At 55.3% G+C, this 18109-nt stretch overlaps 1 protein-coding gene across 4 annotated transcripts; it reads left to right on the forward strand.

Annotated features, from left to right (window-relative positions):
- The first annotated feature begins 8157 nt into the window (after positions 1 to 8157).
- Positions 8158 to 17540, forward strand: CCNQ (cyclin Q). Of its 4 annotated transcripts, XM_049872770.1 has the most exons (6): positions 8266 to 8354; positions 9067 to 9197; positions 10668 to 10851; positions 12396 to 12528; positions 14803 to 15030; positions 17002 to 17540. In XM_049872770.1, exons 2-6 carry the CDS (start codon positions 9179 to 9181, stop codon positions 17089 to 17091), a joined length of 654 nt encoding a protein of 217 aa, XP_049728727.1. In that variant the 5' UTR covers positions 8266 to 8354; positions 9067 to 9178; the 3' UTR covers positions 17092 to 17540. The 4 variants fall into 4 exon arrangements, with proteins under 4 accessions (XP_049728723.1, XP_049728724.1, XP_049728727.1 ...); XM_049872766.1 differs by lacking the exon at positions 9067 to 9197 and having other exon boundaries at positions 8158 to 8354; XM_049872767.1 differs by lacking the exon at positions 9067 to 9197 and having other exon boundaries at positions 8158 to 8354; positions 17062 to 17540.
- Positions 17541 to 18109: the final 569 nt, after the last annotated feature.

Below are 18109 nucleotides of genomic sequence, written 5' to 3' on the forward strand. Positions count from 1 at the left end.
CCCCATGTCCCTGTTTCCTGTAGGGGTACTGCATGGGGTCACCGCAGGAGGCTCTGTCATGCTGGAGGGGCAGGGATCCACGGAGACAGGCCACGTTCCTGTGAGTCGGAACACTGCCTCAATCCTGAGTGCGCGCGCGCGCACACACACGCACACACACGCACACACACACACACACACACACACACAAACTTCGGGTTGTGGGCTTTTGGCATAGACGACTCTGCCGCCTAGTGGCAGGCTGCGGCCAGGACACCGGGCTCTGGGGCGCAGCTGCTGACGCGTGACTCACTGGAATTCCCTCCAGGTGTGATTTACCGGCGGGGAGAGGGGAGGAAGAAGGGGAAGAGATGGACAAGGAGACAAAAATGGGATAATTACTGACTGTGGTCCTCCTGAGGCCCAGCTTGGGGCTGCAGAGTCTAGGGGAAGCACCCCAGGAGGGGCTGAGCTGCCCCCTGCCTCGGCAGCGCTTCTTTTCACTTGCCCTCCCCCCAACCTTGGGCGATCTCAGCCCCTCTCATGCTGCCCTTCCCTCCATGTCCTGTGCACAGCCAGCCTCTCTCCCCAGCCCCAAGCTCTCTGCCAACTGTCTGCCCGAGCTTCTCCCCATGGCCCCCATGGTGACATTGGCCTCTCAAAATCCAGGTTTCCACCAATGAACTCCTCTTCCCCATCCCAGACCCGCTCCCCGACTCGGAAACGGGCACCTTCACCCACCCAGTGGCCCCAGACTTAGGAGAACTCCGCAGTGCCTGTCTTCCTCCTCCGCAACAGCCAACTCATCAGGGAGCCTTTCAATCAACCCACTTGTGCTGGGCAGGGGTCTGGCCGCCATGACCTTCACCCCTGAGGTCACCTGGAAATTATCACATTACCTGGCAAGGGGATTTTGCAAACGTAATCAAGGTTACTAAACAACTGACTTGAAGACAGTGGGATTATCCTGGAGTATCCGGGTCGGTCCAGTGTAATCACTTGAGGCCTGAAGAGCAGAGCTTTCCTGGTTGGGGGCAGAGGGCAAGTCAGAGATTGGAATGTGATGAGAAGGACTCGACTGCCATTGCTGGCTTGAAGATGAGAGGAGCCATGCATTCAGGAAATGGTGACCTCAGTCCTCCAGACTCAAGCACCTGTGCTCTGCCTGGAAGCGGAACCTTTCAGAGCTTCGACGCAGGAGCCAGTCCAGCTGACATCTTGTTTTTAAGCTTTTTACTCTGAAATTATTACAGATTCACGGGAAGGTCCAAAGACAGTCCAGGGAGGTCCCAGGTGCCCTTTATCCGGTTTCCCCAATGGTGCCGCCTGATATAACGATAGCGCATACAGTATCCCAACCCAGGAAGTGACATCGGTGCGACCCACAGAGCTTACTCAGGTCTCACTGGTTTTACATGCACACACCTGTGTGTGTGTAGCCGTGTAGACTCGTGTCATGACACAGACCTGTTCCATCATCACAAGGACCTCCCGTTGCACTTTTAAAGCCTCACCCATGCCCACCCCCACCCCCAGCCACCGATCTGTCCTCCATCACTATAGTTTCATCATTTCAAGAACGGCATATAAAAGGAATCATACAGTGTGTAACCTTTGGAGGCTGGCTTTCTCACTCAGCATAATGCCCTGGAGAATCATCCAACTTGTCGTGTTCCTTTTTATTGCCGAGGACTATTCCATGGTGTGGATGTCCCACAGTTTATTGTTTGCTCCTTGAACGGCATTCGGGTTGTTTCCAAATATTGGCTATGGCAAGCAGCGCTGCTGTGGACATTCAGGAATGTGTGTTGGAGTGGACCTAAGTCTTCATTTCTCTGGGACAGATGCCCAGGAGTGTGCTTGCTGGGTCGCATGGTAAGTGTATACTTAGCTTTGTAATAAACTGCCATACCCTTTCCCATGGTGGCTGCACCGTTTTACAGCCTTGCTGAACTCACTTATTAGCTCTAGTAGTTTTTTGTTTTCTGGGTTACTTAGGGTTTCCTGTATATAAGATCACGTCATCTGTGAGTAGAGCTAGTGTTGCTTCTTCCTTTCCTGTCTGGATGCCTTTTCCTTCTTCCTCCGGCCTAACTCCCAGCTGGAACCTCCAGTGTACCGTTGAACAGCAGTGGCGAGGCTGGTTAGCCTTGTCTTGCTCCTGATCTCAGGGGGAAACTTTCAGTCTTTCTCCATGGAGTATGCTGCCAGCTGCGGGTTTTTCATAGATGCCCGTTATCAGGCTGGGGATGTTCCCTTCTGTTCCCGGTTTGTTGCATGTTTTTATCATGCAAGGGTGTTGGATTTTGTCAAGTGCATCAATAGCAACGATCGTGTGGCTTTTGTCGAGCTGACACTGTGATTTCCGCCTGGGAAGTCCTGAGCAGAGGGCCCAGTGGAACACCTGTGCCCAGACTCCTGACCCCCAGAAACTGAGATCACGATGGCTATCGTTTGAAGGCGCTCAGCCTGTGGAGCCTCTTCCACTGTCCTCACTGGCTGTGCCTGCTCGGGCTCCCCTCATCTATTCTCCCCACTGCCCTCTCTCCCTCCACTCTTGCCCCCAACAATCCTTGTACATATTTGTTATGTTTAGCTTACTATGGATATCTTCAAACATCATATATTAATCAGAGAAAAAAGTACAGTGGACCCCACCTACCCACCCCTCAGCTTCCACAGGGATCCCGAGGGCCATTTGTTGGAAAGCTAGTCCCAGGCCATATGGCTCCTGCAATCTGGGTCCACGCAGCCCCAGAGGCCAAGAAAAAACACTCATTGCCGTTGAGTGGATTCCGACTCATAGCAACCCTATAGGCCAGAGTAGAGCTGCCCCATAGGGTTTCCAAGGAGCGCCTGGTGGATTCAAACTGCTGATCTTTTGGTTAACAGCCATAGCTCTCAACCAATGTGTCACCAGGGCTCCATCCCCGGAGAGGTTGCTCTGAAATATGGCCCAGGTCAGGCCTGCTCTGTTCAAATCCTCTAGTGCTTTCCCTTCGTACACAGGCTTCCTTCGTTCTTCCCACAAGTATGTGCAGGGTGCTTTGCGCTGAGCCAGGCACTGTGCTAGGCTGGGTGCACAGTGGGTGGGAGTCAGGGCCCCAGGGAGACAGACTGTGCCTTCCCGAGGGTGAGTTGAAGACGGTTCAATGATGTCACTCTTTAGCAGGTGCCAGGAGGGTTAAGGGATCCCAGTGGGAAAGGCCACACGGTAATTGTGAGAAGAAACCCGCACTTCCCCTGCGCTTAAGGCAACTGGAGGGACCCCAGCAAGAGGTGCCACCCCGGGAGAGGGGCTGCCGACCACAGCGTGGCCTTGGTAGAGGAGCACAGCTCAGCCACAGGGTGAAGGGCCCAGGGAAATAAGTGCTCCCTCCCTCCCTCATCCCCTGTGGGTGCTTCTCCTTGGCCGAACCCAGCAGAGGGGCTCCCAACTCAGGTAAGAGGTGTCAAAGACAATCTCACCGGCCAGTGTTAAAGCAGGCGAGGATGACTTTATTAAAAAAAAAAAAAAGATTATTGCAAGTGGTGGGGGTCACAGCAATATTTCCATAGGGGAGAGAGGCCAGGACTGAGTCTGAACTCCACCCCGCTGAGCCCGAGGTCAGGATGGTTTAAGGACTGGAGTGAGCTACTGGAAAAGGACTGCAGCGCTGAAGGTCGCCAGGGAGGGTCAGTAATGTGTGTGCCAATCACATGGACTTATCTCTTGAGTTTACCCTTAGGGTAGGTAGAACAGGTTCCATCTGGATTCCGTGAGGTCCAGGCAGAAGGGGCGGTCAGGGACCTCCCATCAGGAAGAAGCCGCCTGAGTTTAGTCAAACCGAGGGAAGCATTACTTTGGTTAGCCATTCTGCAGGACACAAAGGACTCGGGGGATTGCCAGGATCACAGGCTCGGGTAAAATTCAAGATTGTTCTGGTCAGCAGTCAGGCTCCAGGATCACAGAGCAGGGAGGAGAAGGATGGAGGGGCAAACAGGGACCACGCGGCACAAGTGGTCACCACAGTAGTCATGCACTTATGCCTCAGCCAAGTAATGGGTCTTCATTTCAATGACCCACTCAGCAACTAGGAAATAATCATGGGATGGGTTCAGGGTCCCATTGGATCAATTGTGAGGTGGACTCTTGACCCACAAGGTGGCCAAGGTGCCCCACCAGCTCCCACTCTGGCTGGTGGGCCCCAGGGGTGAGGGATGGTCTTCCCCTATCTCAAACAATCCACCCAAGCTCCTCTAGGGGCCTCACACAGCACAGCCTTGTCCTTCAGAACTGACTTTGTTCACCCCATTTCAGGACTTTCAGGCCCCCTCCCGCTGGGTCCTCCCCTCGCTATACAGAGTCCCTGGGCCTTCCTGCAGCCCAGCATGACCACCCTAATGCCAGGTGTTCTACCACCAACCTCCCATGGCTTCTCAGCTTCCGGCCTCAGGTCTCTGAGTTCAGGGGTCTGCTCAGAGCCTTAGCTCTTCAGAGAACTTCCTGGCTCTACATACCCCTTGCAGGCCATCCAGCAGCTGCTTTGCCCCTGACTTTCTTTACTGGGCAGCCCTTCCAGCTCTTCCTTGAGAAATACCTTCTCCCCAGGGGAGGTTTTGTCTTGATGACACAATTGTCCATAGCAGCTGTTTTTCTTTCCTTTTTATTTTTTTTTAAATAATAGCTCTATTAAGATACAACTCACATAGGATAAAACTCACCCATGTAAAGTATACAATTCAACAGTTTGTAGTATATTCAGAATTGTGCAACCATCATTACTATCTGATTCCAGAACATTTCTGTCACCTCAGAAAGAAACCCCAAACCCATTGGCAGCCACTCTCCATGCCCCACCCTCCCCCAGGCCTGGCAACCACTAATCTACTCCCTGTCTCTACAGAATCGCAGCAGCCGCTCTTGCACATCTATTGCTGGGGTGGCTTTTCTGACCCTCACACCCAGCTCTTGGCGCTTCTTCTTAGATATGCTCAGAGCCTGCTCCATTATGCTGTCTAGTGAGTTGGCTTTTACTTCAATCTCTGAAAAACAAAGTAGTCCCTGGCAGTAGATTAACCAAGAAGTTATAATCCCACCAGTGCCCCCTGCATGCAAGGAACCATCTACCTTTTTGAATAAAACCAAACCCTGATCCACCAGGTAGATTGAGCTATGTTTCCAGGGAGCCAACATTGCTTTTGAAGGGCTTGGAGCAGGAAGCGCCATGATCAGGGACCTTCATAAAAGTTGCTCTGTCTGGGGTGTGGGACGTGGGGAAGAGGGCAAAGCTGCCACGGGGAGACCCTGTCTGCTTTCGTTACCGCTGAGTTCCCAGCACCAAGCCCTGCTCCTGGCCCATAGGGCCACTCAGGCAACGAAGGTGGGAAAATGCAGGTCTGGAGTGCAGGCACAAGGCCACGCCTGGGGTTTAGGGATCACTGCAGCCGCCAAGTGCACAAGGAGAGATGCGTGCACTCCAGCAGGCCGAAGCCGGGAAGGGGGAGCCAGCAGGGGAGGCTGAGGAGAGGCCAGAGGAGTAGGAGGGGAGCCAGGAGAGGGGCTCCGGAATCCAAGTGAGGTAAGTATTTGGGGCAGGAGAGAGTGTTGTGGACACCCTGCAGAAACAGGATGGACTCCCACTGAACATTTCCTTTGGCCAGCCAGACTGATGATGCCACGCATACACCAAAATGCTATGAAAAGGCTAATTACTTATATAATAAGGCTTTCGGGGAAGAGCCGGGCAGGCCTCCCAAGCTGATCTGAGAGGGCAAGGAAAGGAGACTGGCTCGGCCTTTATCATGGTTAGAGGGCAGAGCTGGGGTGAGGGTTCCCGTGTGTGGTTTGAACTTCCCACTGGTGGCAAAGCAGGGAGTGCCTTATCAGTTTGCCCAGATGTTGGCAGAGGGGGAAGAGGGAGGGTGAGGCTTAGCAGCTATTAGCAGGCAGACATGCAAACACTGAAGCAGACTCTTTATTGCAAAGTGGTCAAGTGTGTTGAGTGCTGCTGGGAGGAGACAGCTAGGAGGCAGTGATGACCTTGAGAGTTGGAGGGGTTATCTCATGTGGCAGCGGACAGGAGCTGGACATGGGGGCCGAGGGCAGAGTGGGTGGGCAGCTGAGGAGGCCAGGGACACAATCGGCTTCAGAGATGCAGGGTGGAGAAGAGTGGGTGGGTACAGGGCATCAGGGACAGGGGGCAGGGAGGGAGACTGCTGGGTTTGCTGATGCTAAGAGGGAGAAGGCTCTAGCAGCTTCCCACACTGATGCCAAAGGTGCCAGTGGAGAAAGGAGATGCAGGGGAGAGGGCACGATGATGGAACAAGGTTCACAGGTAGGAAGAAGACTCCCAGGGCAAGTGGTGAGGCTGGATGCTGACAAGGTGGCAGACCGCTCTTCAACTGCTCTTTGGGTGCCGGCTGCTAGGAAGGAGACCTGGGGCAGCATGTGCTGTGCAAATCACCCCCTGCTCTTTGGAGACAGCTGTTCTGGTTGAATTGCATCCTCCCAAAAGATAGATAGGTTGAACTCCTAAAACTCCTGTACTTGTGAACATGACCTTGTTTGGAAAAAAGGTCTTTGCAGATATAATTAGTTAAGATGTAGTGGGACTGGAGTGGGGTGGGCCCTAAATCAGCTGACCAGTGTCCTTGTATGAAGACGCAGACACAGACAGACACATGCAGGGAAGGTGGCCATGTAAAGACAGAGGCAGAAATTGGAGTGATGCACCTGGAAGCTAAGGGATGGCAAGGATTGCTGGCAATCACCAGAAGTTCAAAAGTGCTATTTCTTGACCCAATCCCTCCCTCATTTATTAATAGTTCCATTGTGAGGCGAGTTGTGACTTAATTACTGGGAAGGGCCCAAGAAACAGTAGATGAGAAAGCTCCGATAATCACTCTCTGAATCCGCCTGCTCACCCTACCTCGGGAGGAGGTCCAGTCCTGGCCCTCAAGGAGCCAAGGAGCATCGGGGGCTGGCTGGCCGGATGAAGCAGGGAAGGCCACATTTGGGACAGCGGTGACAGCTGGCAGGAAATTGAAGGCTCAGGGGATTCCCTGGCCTTGGGTTCTGACTGGAATGTCTGACCTCCCTGGGGCCCACGTGGGGATGTAGGCCCGGTGCATTTTTCTTCATTCATTCATTTGTTCAGGTAAGGGGGCTGTCGCCGGGAGCTTCCCGCCCCGGAAGGAGGCAAGGCCCTGTAGGGAAGCATGCAGGCCCTGGGGTCTCCGTTAGGACAGCGACTCCACACTCACATGGTCTCCTTGGGTCCGGGGTCCCTCATGGAGCCAGCCGTGGGAGGCGGCGGGAGAAAGGCGGCCCTCTAGGCAGGGCTCCTGCAGAGGGCGGGGAGTCGGGTCCTCCGCCACTAGGGGCCACCTTAGTCAGACCTCCGGGACTTGCGGCTGGGGTGCCGGGGCTGCCCTCGGTCCTTGACCTCGCGGCGCACTTGGGAGCTCCCCTGCCCCGCCCCGCGGGTTCCTGTTCCCAGGGGCAGGGAGAGCGGGTACCACGGGCGAGGCGAGCGGGTACCGGGCACGGGGCACTCGGCAGTCAAAGGCGGGGCTTTTGGCTCCTGGAGGAGGGGCTGGCGGATCCCGGGGGTGGAGCTTCTGGTTCCCGGGGGCGGGGCTCTCAGTTCCCGGAGGCGGGGCTCTTTGTTCCCGGGGGCGGGGCGGGCGGGTTCGGCGGGCGGGGGGTGAAGCTCCTGAGGCGAGGCAGGCAGATCCCCTGGGCGGGGCGTGTTTCGAGAGGCGGGGCTCCTGGCTCCCAGGGGCGGAGCTCCCGACTGCCGGGGGCGGGGCGGACGGGTTCTGGGGTGGAGCTCACGGTTCCCGGAGGCGGGGCTCTCGGCTTCGGAGGGCGCGGCGGGTAGGTCCTGGGGACGGGGCGGTCTGGCCCTGGGTCCAGGGCGAGCGGATCCCCCGGGCGGTGTGGGCTAACGAAGGCCTTGCGGGCCTGTAGGCCTTGGCGCCTGCGTCTGCGCCTGCGCCTGCGCCTGCGCGCTCGGGGCGTGCCACCTTCCCGCGGCGCTCAGCTTGGGGGCGGGTGGGCCGGCGGGGGCGGGGGGCGGGGGCGGGGCCTGCAGACAGGCCCCGGCGGGGGCGGGGCCTTGGGGCGGGGCCGTCGCGCGGACCTCCTGGGGCCGCGGAGCGGGCGTCTCCTGGCCGGCCCGCCCGCCGGGCCGCCCGCCAGGCCGCCCGCCAGGCCGCCCGCCCGCCCGCTGGGGCTGCTCTCCTTCCGGCGGGCCGCGTGGGGCCGCGCCTCATGGAGGCGGCTCGCTGGGAGAGCTGCGGAGAAGGGGCGGTGGCTCCGCGGCCCGAGGGGCGGCCAGCGCCTGAGACGAGGGTACACTTCCGAGTGACGAGGTTCATCATGGAGGCAGGTAACCGCGGCCCCGGCGGGCGGGCGGGCCGGACGCGGGCCCCGGGGCCTGGGCCTCCCTAGCCGGGACGGGGGCCGCGGAAGTGCGTGTTCGCTGGCGGGAGTGCACAGCCGGCGGCGCCCGGGCTGCAGTGACTGTCACCGCTTCCTGGAGGAGGCGCGCCCGAAGACCCGCCCTAGCCTGGTGAAGGGCCGGGTCGCGTCCCGTGTACCTGGCATGGAGCTGCTCGGCCCGTTTCTCTGGGGGCAAACTGGCCCCGGAGCCCCCAGCCCTCCAGACGGAAGGTGGCGGCCCGGTCGCCGCTGGGCTTTGGAGTCTGTAGCGCCTCCTGCCACACCTGACTCCGGGCATCCCTCCCGCTCTGGCATTTGGTCGCAGTGAGCCTTTTGGAGCACGTTGTTGGCGATGAGGCCTGGGACAAGCCTTGTTGTCGAGGTCTGGTCTCCTGGGGACCTGCGTCCTGAACCATGGCAGGGCGGCCACATGGTGTTGTGTGCCCTTGCTCCCAAGGGGAGGCAACACAGCCGTCTGATTCCTGTAGAAACGCCTGTGTCTCGTTCAAGTGGGGACAGTAGCTATGTCATACCTTTATTGCTTTGCGTGCACTCTTGGGGGGTGGGAGAGGTTGGTGACTCAGCTTCCAAGTCAAGGCCTAGAGGAGACTGTATAGGACCATTAATCTCTGACTCTTTTGTTTCCTTGGATTTCCAAGAAGAGTTGCAAAGTGGATTAAGGAGTGATGGTAGTATCCCCTCATCTGCTGTCATCCAACTGGGAAGCATCCTGGCCTTCAAGGGTTTGTGCTGTGAAAGGCGTGGACAGTTATGGGAATGCGCGATACAAGTAAAGCTTAAGTTTTGAAATGCTAAACGTTCTTCTAGTCATCACCTTCGAAGGAATTCTTTATGAAACATATTGCACTTGTCCTTGCCCTTTGGGAAAGGCCAAATATGTGCACACCCTACCCCTGGAATCTGTGAATGTGACCTTGTATAGTAAAAGGGACTTGCAAATGTGGGCAAGGATCTTGAGATGGAGAGAGTACCCTGGGCTATCCAGGTGGGCCTGATATAATCACAAGAGGCCAAAGTCAGAGGAGAAGGCCATGTGGTGATGGAAGCAGAGTTGGAAGATGCTACACCACTGCCTTTGAAGGTGGAGGAAGGGGCCACAAGCCAAGGAATGCAAGTGGCCTCTAGAAGCTGGAAACAGATTCTCTCCTGGAACCTCCAGAAAGAACCAGCCCTGCCAACACCTTGATTTTAGCCCACCGAGACTCATTTCAGACTTCTGGCTTCCAGGACTGTAAGAGAGTACATTTGTGTTGTACATCACCGAGTTTGTGGTCATTTGTTATAGCAGCCACAGGGAACTCATACACCTTCTCAGGTAGAGGATGCACTCCACCTTCTTCCGTCTGTCTCTTGACTATGATTCAATCTTCTCTTGTTAACTGTGGTCATTGTGAACTTGTTTAGTTTCTGCAGTAATTTCCTCAGGAGCTGACAAGGGGTATGTGGGCTTTAACCATTGTATTTATTTCCTAGAGCTGCCATAACAAAGTATCACAAAATGGATGGTTTAAAACCACAGAAACTCATTGTCTCCCAGTTCTGGAGGCTGAGTTCCAAATCAGTGTCAGCTGGGCTATGCTCTCTCCACAGGCTCTAGGGGAAAGGTCCTTCCTTGTCTCTCCCGGTTTCCGGTAGCCCCAGGTGTTCCTTGGCTTGTGGCACCCTAACTCTGTGGCCATGTGGCTGCCTTCCCTCTGTCTCTTCTCCGCTTTTATAGGACACCACTCAGATGGGATTACCCCCAGTGCCAGCCATAGCACTTAACCACTACACATGGGATTAGACCCTCCCTACTCCAGTATGACCTCATGTTAATTTAGCTGATAACATCTTCAAAGACCCAGTTTTCAAACCAGGTCACATTCACTGGTACAGGGCTTAGAACTTCGGCGTATGTTTTGGGGGCTGCAGTTCAGTCCCTAGCACCCTAACTAAAACGCCTCTGGCCTGTGCTGCTTTTCAAACCCTGTTTATTGGCGGTGCATTGGTCCTCTTCCCTGGAGCCAGCCGCAGCCATGGCCATGCTTTTCTCTTGTTAGCCACCCTGCTTGCTTCTCTCACTGTTTCAAATCCGCAGATGAGGAAGCCAGTACTGAGTACAACCTGTAACAGCTGGACTTGTGGCATCTGACTTGATGGCTCAGAGGCCTTTTTCCCTTCTGTCGTCTGGGCAGGCTTCTGGTTCTCTGTCCTGCTCGGTCAGGTGTTGAAGCATGCCCCGCCCACTTCCTTCCTGCAGGTGTCAAGCTAGGGCTGCAGTCCATCCCTATTGCCACAGCGTGTACCATTTACCACAAGTTTTTTGGCGAGACAGACCTGGACGCCTACGACCCCTACCTGATTGCCATGTCTGCCATTTACTTGGCTGGCAAGGTGGAGGAGCAGCACTTGCGCACACGGGACATCATCAACGTGTCCAACAGGTAAGTGCTGCGTGGGCTGGGCCTTTGTTCACGGCCACTGAGTGGCCAGCCCAGGTGGGCAGAAAAGGGCCAGCTGAGCTCCAAAGGCCTGGTAGTCCAAACGACGCAACAGCGGGCCTTGCAGCGGAGTCAAAAGCCCCACCAGCAGAGGTGGGATTGAGCTGAGTGTCAGGAGACCAGGGGCTGTGGGTGGGCAGCTTGGCCCTTTGTAGAAAGCCTGGAAGGCTGGGCAGAGGGCAGAGGTGGGTAGGAGGGTACCCATGGCTCCACAGGGGGCCTTGAGCAGAGGTAGCACGGGGAGGGGAGTGTTGGAGCAGGCTCGTCAGCCACGTTGGACAGGATGGATGGAAATGGGTGGCTGGAGGTGGAAAAGCACGTGGGTCACTTGTCTCATTGAGATGGTGTGAGAGCCAGAGTCCGAATGTTGCCAGGGAGCAGCCCTCATCCTGATGTGGACAGCCCAGCAGGAGCGCAGAGTCACGACGTTTCCTGCTGGGGAGAGCCGCAAGGTGGCCCAGGGTGGAGGGAGCCAGAACTAACGACTGGAAAGTTAGGAACTTGCCATGAGGGCCTGCCTTTCCAGGAACACTAATCACAGGAGCGAAAACTCTCACGCTCCTGCTCCTTTAGTACTCAGCAGGGAGCAAAGAAGTACCTCCCACCTCAGCAGGACAGGTCTTCACGTGCGGGTGGGCGGAGGTGGGGGCTTGGGGAAATGAGTGAGCACCGCAGCACGGTGAGCCAGCAGGCACGGATTCTGATTGCTTGCCTCTGCGTCTTCTTCCCATACGTCTTGGCGAGCTTGCGTATGTGGGAGTGTGGTAGAGCTATATAATGTACATCAGGAAAGAAAGACCTGGGAAATTGAAAACCGAAAAACCTGCGCTCTTCTGAATGTGTCATTGCCGTGGCATGTGTAAATCCAGTTCCTGGGGCCCAGAGCGAGAGCCCTGGGTGTGGCTATTCCAGGTCATCAAGACTGTCCTCAGCACAAAACCCCAAAACCAAACCCAGTGCCATCGAGTTGATTCTGACTCATAGCAACCCTATAGGACAGAGTAGAACTGCTCCATAGAGTTTCCAAGGAGCACCTGGTGGATTCGAACTGCCAACCTTTCGGTTAGCAACTGTAGCTTTTAAGCACTACACCACCAGGGTTTCCTCCTCAGCACAGGCCACAGGCCAGCTATGATGGGGAGTGTAACTGACTCAGCATCCGTGGCTTCAGCCTACCTGGGGCGATGGCAATGTGCGAATCCTTGCATTTGCCATCTCACGGGATGATACAGGGACGGTCCATCAGGGCTGGAAAGAAGCCTGCCTCTTCACACTGTTGGTTATGCTTTTCATCCTGCATGTTAAACATGCAGATGAAGACTGACTGACAAAAAGATGAGCAAAATATAATCCCACGTTCTCCTGTAGCAGAAGCACAGCATCATTTTGAACTTGGCTGCGTAACTTCTGGGGCTCGCCACGTGCGATCTGTTCCATTGCTCGGGCGCCTTTCTCAAGTTGTGGTAACTGGCCGCTTCTTTGTGCAGGTACTTGAACCCGAGCAGTGAGCCCTTGGAGCTGGATGCCCGCTTCTGGGAGCTCCGAGACAGCATTGTTCAGTGCGAGCTGCTCATGCTCCGAGTTTTGCGTTTCCAGGTTTCCTTCCAGCATCCACACAAGGTACGTGTTTCAAGACGAGTGAACTGAGGCCTGTGTTCTGTGTCCGGAAAGTGAGGCTTGTCTGACTTGTGCCCCCACTCAGTGATCTTGTGACTGGCTCAACCGCCTGTTGCGCTGGGTTCTTGACTTTTTCCCAGGCAGTTCTCCTCCACTTGCCTGTGGTTGTGAGCTGGAATCTGTGTAACCCTTAGAAGCCATTGCAGGTCCCCTGCTGTTCCCTCAAATGACTCTGGGGTATGATGTAGCTGGAACTGCAGGGTCAGTTTTGGGATCTGCTGGTCACCCTGTCACTGTGAGTGGCTCTTGGGCCTTGGTGCTCATATCCAGCTCAGCGGTATTTGGAAATACATGAGAATAGTCAGGTACCTTGAGTCATGGAGTATACTTTCCACTTTTAAAGATACATAAGCCCCATCAGAAGAACCATCCAGAACGGCAGCAAAAGGGAAAAGCCAAACTCTTGAGTACATTTGGATGATACTTTGGAGGCCTCAGACCCACTCGAAAGCAGCTGGGAAGGATGGCTTGGGGAGAGAGAGGCGGGGAGGTGCGATTTGGCACTCTGGTCTAGGATTTTTAAACTGTCTTTCCTAGGTTGGCTTAATGCTGGCTAAATGCCTGGGTGAGGGGAGAGGAGCTGCTCTGGCATCTGTGGGAGGGAGTTGTCAAGACAACAAGCCATAAGAACACAGAGTCCGTGGGCCTTTGAGGATGAGTACTCAGATTGGCACCGATGGCTTCGTGCTGCTTTAAGCATTGCGAGCCCTTCTCCTTCCTTTAGTTGGGACAGGAGTCTAAGGATTGGGTGTAAAGTGACGTATTGGATTCTTTCCTACGTGGCATGCCCGAGTCATAGCATCTGAGTGTCCCAGGGCTGCTGTGACAAGGTGCCACAAACTGGGTGGCTTGTAAGAACGGAAAATTATTGTCTCACCGTCTGGAGGCTGAGTCCAAAATGGGGTGTCAGCCATGTTGGTTCCTTCTGAGGTTCTCAGGGAGAATCTGTCCCAGGCCTCTCTCCCAGCTCCTGGTGATGGCCAGAGATCCTTGGCGTCCCTTGGTTTGTGGCTGCATCACTCCAGTCTCTGCCTCAGTGGTCACATGGCTGTCCTTCCTCCCGTGTGTGTGTGTGTGTCCTTGTCTCTTCCATAAGGACATCAGTCATATAGGATGAGGACCCACCCTACTCCAGTATACCAAACCAAATACTGCCATCAAGTCGATTCCCACTCACAGCAACCCTAGAGGAGAGAGGAGAACTGCCCCACAGGGTTTCCAAGGCTGGGATCTTTCCAGAAGCAGACTGCCACATCCTTCTCCCGTAGAGCAGCTGGGGGGTTCAAACCACCCACCTTTCAGTTAGCAGCCAAGTGCTTAGACCACCGCACCATCGGGGCCTCTTTAGTCTGGCCTCATGTTAACTGATAACATCTGCAAAGACCCTGTTTCCTCACAAGGTCATGTTCACAAATAACGGGGGTTAGGACTTCAACCTGTCTGTTTGGGGAGACACAATTCAACCCACACACACACGTACATGCATGTTCCAGCCTTTCAGGGGAGCACAGCAGTTTCTTTTGCCTCTGCCTGCGATTTGGGTAAAGCAGGAGCTGATGTTCAGGTCTGGGGTGTCACGAAGATTTTATGCCTGAGTCTGGCGCTCTGTCAGGTTCTTCAGCACTGACTGGAAAAGTGCAGCCATCAGACTCTAGTCCCCTCGAAAGCAGGTGCCCTGTTGCCATGTGGCACGTGGCATTGGGCTGGGTACACGAGGCACAGCTCCTACTCTTCCCTCTAGACCTTTTATCTTAGTTGGACAGACATAATGGTGAAAAAGTGAACAAATGATTTTTGATGGTGACCGGAACAGGGTGATGCCATAGAGAGGGGTTGTGGTGGGATGGCCAATAAGGATCTTCTGGGTGGTCTCTTTGGTGCTGGGCCTGAAGGATGCTAGTGAGTGGTCTTGTGGGGGCTGGGGGTGGGACAGAGAGGTTTTCGAGCTCTGGGGGAGTGTGTCTGGCAGGAAGGGTAGGGTGGTGGGCCCATGGTGGGTAGGGGGAGATGCAGCAGGGCGTGGAGGCCTGCATAAGCATTGGGGGGTGACATGATCGGATTTGTATTTTATAAAGATCACTGCAGCGACTTGGGAGAGAGTGGCGGGTGGGTGGGCAGGTGGGCGGCGGCAGGGCCAGAGTGAGGCGTGAGGAGGCAGTCAGTGGGGATGGTGGCCGGGGTCCCGAGGAAGACTGGCTAACTCAGGTGTCTTTTCAGTACCTGCTCCACTACCTGATCTCGCTCAAGAACTGGATGAACCGATACAGCTGGCAGCGCACACCCATCTCTGTGACTGCCTGGGCCCTGCTGCGGGACAGCTACCACGGGGCGCTGTGCCTCCGCTTCCAGGCGCAGCACATAGCCGTGGCGGTGCTCCACCTAGCCCTGCAGCTGTACGGCGTCGAGGTGCCTGCTGAGGCCGAGGCTGAGAAGCCGTGGTGGCAGGTGAGGCAGCCGCTCCGTGCGTGGCTCGGCTGCAGTGTGTACTCGCTTCCTTTTCCCAGGGACCTCCAGGAGCAGCCTTCTCTGGACGTTCATGTTCCTTTTCACTCATTATCCATGATGACATGGGATGCTTGGGAATACCGGAGCTGCTCTCATGGTCTAACGCATTGTGGATTCTTGCGCCGGATCGTTCTCTGCCTATCCTGTGTCTTCAGTGGGAGCTTGAGCTAGTTCAGATGTTAATAAACCTCAGCCCAGGGGCTCTTTCCCAGACCTCCCTGACTCCTCCCTGGCCTCCTGCAGGTCTTGGCTCACACGGCCCCAGCTCAGTGCCGCCTCCCCTGCCCACCCTGTTGAAAGCGGAAGCTATTCCTTGTCTGATGCCTACACAGGAAAGAAACAACAGTCCTCTTGTCTGTCCAGCTGCGCCTGGGACCGCCTCTCCCCTGAGGCGGTGTTCCAGCCAGTAGACTGACCCGTGCCTTGCTTCCGCGCCGGCGTTTTCTGAAACGAGGGGAAGCTGGATTTCCAGGCACCTCTGCTTTGTCCTACGAGCGGATGTACCATCCCTGCGTGGGAAGGAGACCTTCCTGAGCGTGAAATGCAGTGGTGCCGTCAGGCCTCCTGGCTCCTGCTGCCAGCCTGCGGCTCCTCTGAGAGCTTGGCTCTGTCTCCTTACGCAGACTGTTGCCGTTCTTCTGCCAGGTGCCCCAGGGCCGTCGCCTGCCCTGGGCTACTTTTTTAACGGTCATTTCTCAGCTTGGGGTTTCCAGGACCACACAGGTAGTGAGTGGATCCTGCAGAGCAAACCCTATTTCTGAAGTATTTGTTTTTTACCCAGAGCCCCAGGCAAGACAGCCCAGGCTCCTGAGCCAGCACTCAGAAGTTTCTAGATCACTATCTCACAGAGGTTGTAGCCTTTCAAGGTCCTGACTTTCTTTGGGAGAAGGAAGAGGATAGTCTCAGGTCCAGTTACCTCCTTGACTTGGCCCAAGGCCTTGACTCGTGTCCTTTGTCGGTGCCTTGATTCCCCAGACAGCAACCCCCACCCCAGAGCAGTCACAGCATCTGACCAATAGCTCATTTGTATTGGTTTTTACTTTCCTTGTTGTCAGGGGTCCCTAAGACCACGGTCAGGCTTGATGATTCACTAGAAGGACACTCACAGGACCCAGAAAAGCTATTATACACACGGTTACAGTTTTTTACAGTGAAAGGATACAGATTAAAACCAGCAGAGGGAAGAGGTGCATAGGACAGAGTCCAGGCGTGTGCTTCCAATGGTCTTCTCCCCGTGGGATTGTACAGACAGTGTTTGCTTTTCCCAGCAACGATGTGTGACAGCACACATGAATATTACCAAGCAGGGAAGCTCAGCCAGGCCTTGCTGTCCAGGGTTTTATTGGGGGTCGGTCACGTAAGCATGGAGCACCCACATCGCTGACCTTAGTTACTCAGACTCCAGTCCCCCACAGGTCAAGCTGTTACCATGTGGCCTAAGGCTGCCACCATCAATCTCGCTGTTAGCACAGACTGTCTGGGGGTGGTCCAAGTTCCCCACTGTGAATCCCACTGTTGGCATAGACTATCCGGCGTGGCCTAAGGCTACAGGTATACAAAGGCACTCTTACCAGGCAGGATATTCCAAGGGCTTAGAGGTCACCCTCCCAGGACTGGGCTCTGGGCCCAGCTCTGTCACCAACTTCCTGTTTGGCCTTGGACAAGTCCCCTCTCCTGTCTGGGTTGGATGATTACTAGTGGTCTTCCATCCAGAATGTTCTCTGCTTTAAGTCTTTGGCCTCCAGCGGGCTGGAACTGCACTGGCTTTGCAAGAGAACTACCGTTGCGCTCATGGCGCAGCCCTTGTGCCCTCCCTGTTGCTGATGAAATGCAGTTCTTGGTTTAGTGGTCTGTGACCTGGTTTGACATGGAGTGAGTCTAATGGGAACCTGTTTTCCTTCTCCTTTCTAGGTGTTTAGTGACGACCTTACCAAGCCAACCATTGACAATATTGTATCTGATCTCATTCAGATTTATACCATGGACACAGAGATCCCCTAATGCACTGGTCCAGGCCTGTCCAAAGAGAAGCAGGATGCTTGGCTGCAGACTGGACTCACCAGGCTAGTTGTGGACGGCTCCGCCACATTGCCACGCAGGCCCATCCCCAGAGGACTGGTTGGGACCTATGGCTTTGTGCTGCCGGAGATGGCTGCTGATAGCACTTTGACCTGTGGCCTTGATTGCCCCTCCCAGGCACGCGCCAGATGAAGGGAGTGCCCCTTTGATGGCCGGCTGGAGACCATCCTATGGGCAGATCTGAGGTGACCCATGTGCTCTTTGTCCTTTGCGAGGATGCAGACTGCGTTCGAGGTGTGGCTTCACTGAGAGGAAAATCAAAGTAGCCTGTTTGACTATTCCCCCTGGGATTTTTTAAAGCCAGATTTATGGAAAGGGTAACTGTACAACATAGAGGGAATTCTATTTTGTATAATAAAAGGTGATAACAAACCCACACGGGCAGCCTGTCTTTGCTCTGTCTGTAGCTCACGCCGCCTTTGAGGGCATCACAGGCACCGATGATGCTTTCCGGGTCAACAGATGTTTTTAGGCAGCCCCTCTGGCTTCTCCAGGCCTTGCTGGTTGACTGTCTGCCCCGTGTCGTGAGCGTCCTCACTCCTCTCTGTCTCACTGTGCCAGATGGCATCATGGGGACATTGTGGGTGAGCCTCCTTAATTTCCTGGAAAGAGCGCAGCCATTGGTGGCAAGTCCAGGCTTAGGGGATGTCATTTTGGTTCAAAAAAGCCAGGCCTGACCAAAATGTAACTCAAAGGTATTAGGCTTATCTTGTCACGGTCAGGTGGCAAGTCCAGATGAGGAGCCCAGAGAAACGTAGAGCCCCTTCGGTCTCTCTTATCTGGAAAAGACCACTCTTGGATGTGGAAAATAAAACACACACCCAAGAGCGGTCCTTTCAGAGAAGGGAGTCCCCCCACTGAGCCTATGGCATAAGGTTCAGGATGCCATTATCACGGAAGAGTGGGCTCTGGTCAGCTGCCCTCGCCCACCAGCCCCACG

Source organism: Elephas maximus, chromosome X (assembly GCF_024166365.1).
Source record: "Elephas maximus indicus isolate mEleMax1 chromosome X, mEleMax1 primary haplotype, whole genome shotgun sequence".
Classification (NCBI taxonomy): Eukaryota; Metazoa; Chordata; class Mammalia; order Proboscidea; family Elephantidae; genus Elephas; species Elephas maximus.

Coding starts and splice junctions, on each gene's coding strand:
- CCNQ (XM_049872766.1), top strand. CDS start 8,237: ATGGAGGCGGCTCGCTGGGAGAGCTGCGGAGAAGGGGCGGTGGCTCCG. Junction 10,852..12,395: donor ATCATCAACGTGTCCAACAG/GTAAGTGCTGCG, acceptor TTCTTTGTGCAG/GTACTTGAACCCGAGCAGTG. Junction 12,529..14,802: donor CCTTCCAGCATCCACACAAG/GTACGTGTTTCA, acceptor GTGTCTTTTCAG/TACCTGCTCCACTACCTGAT.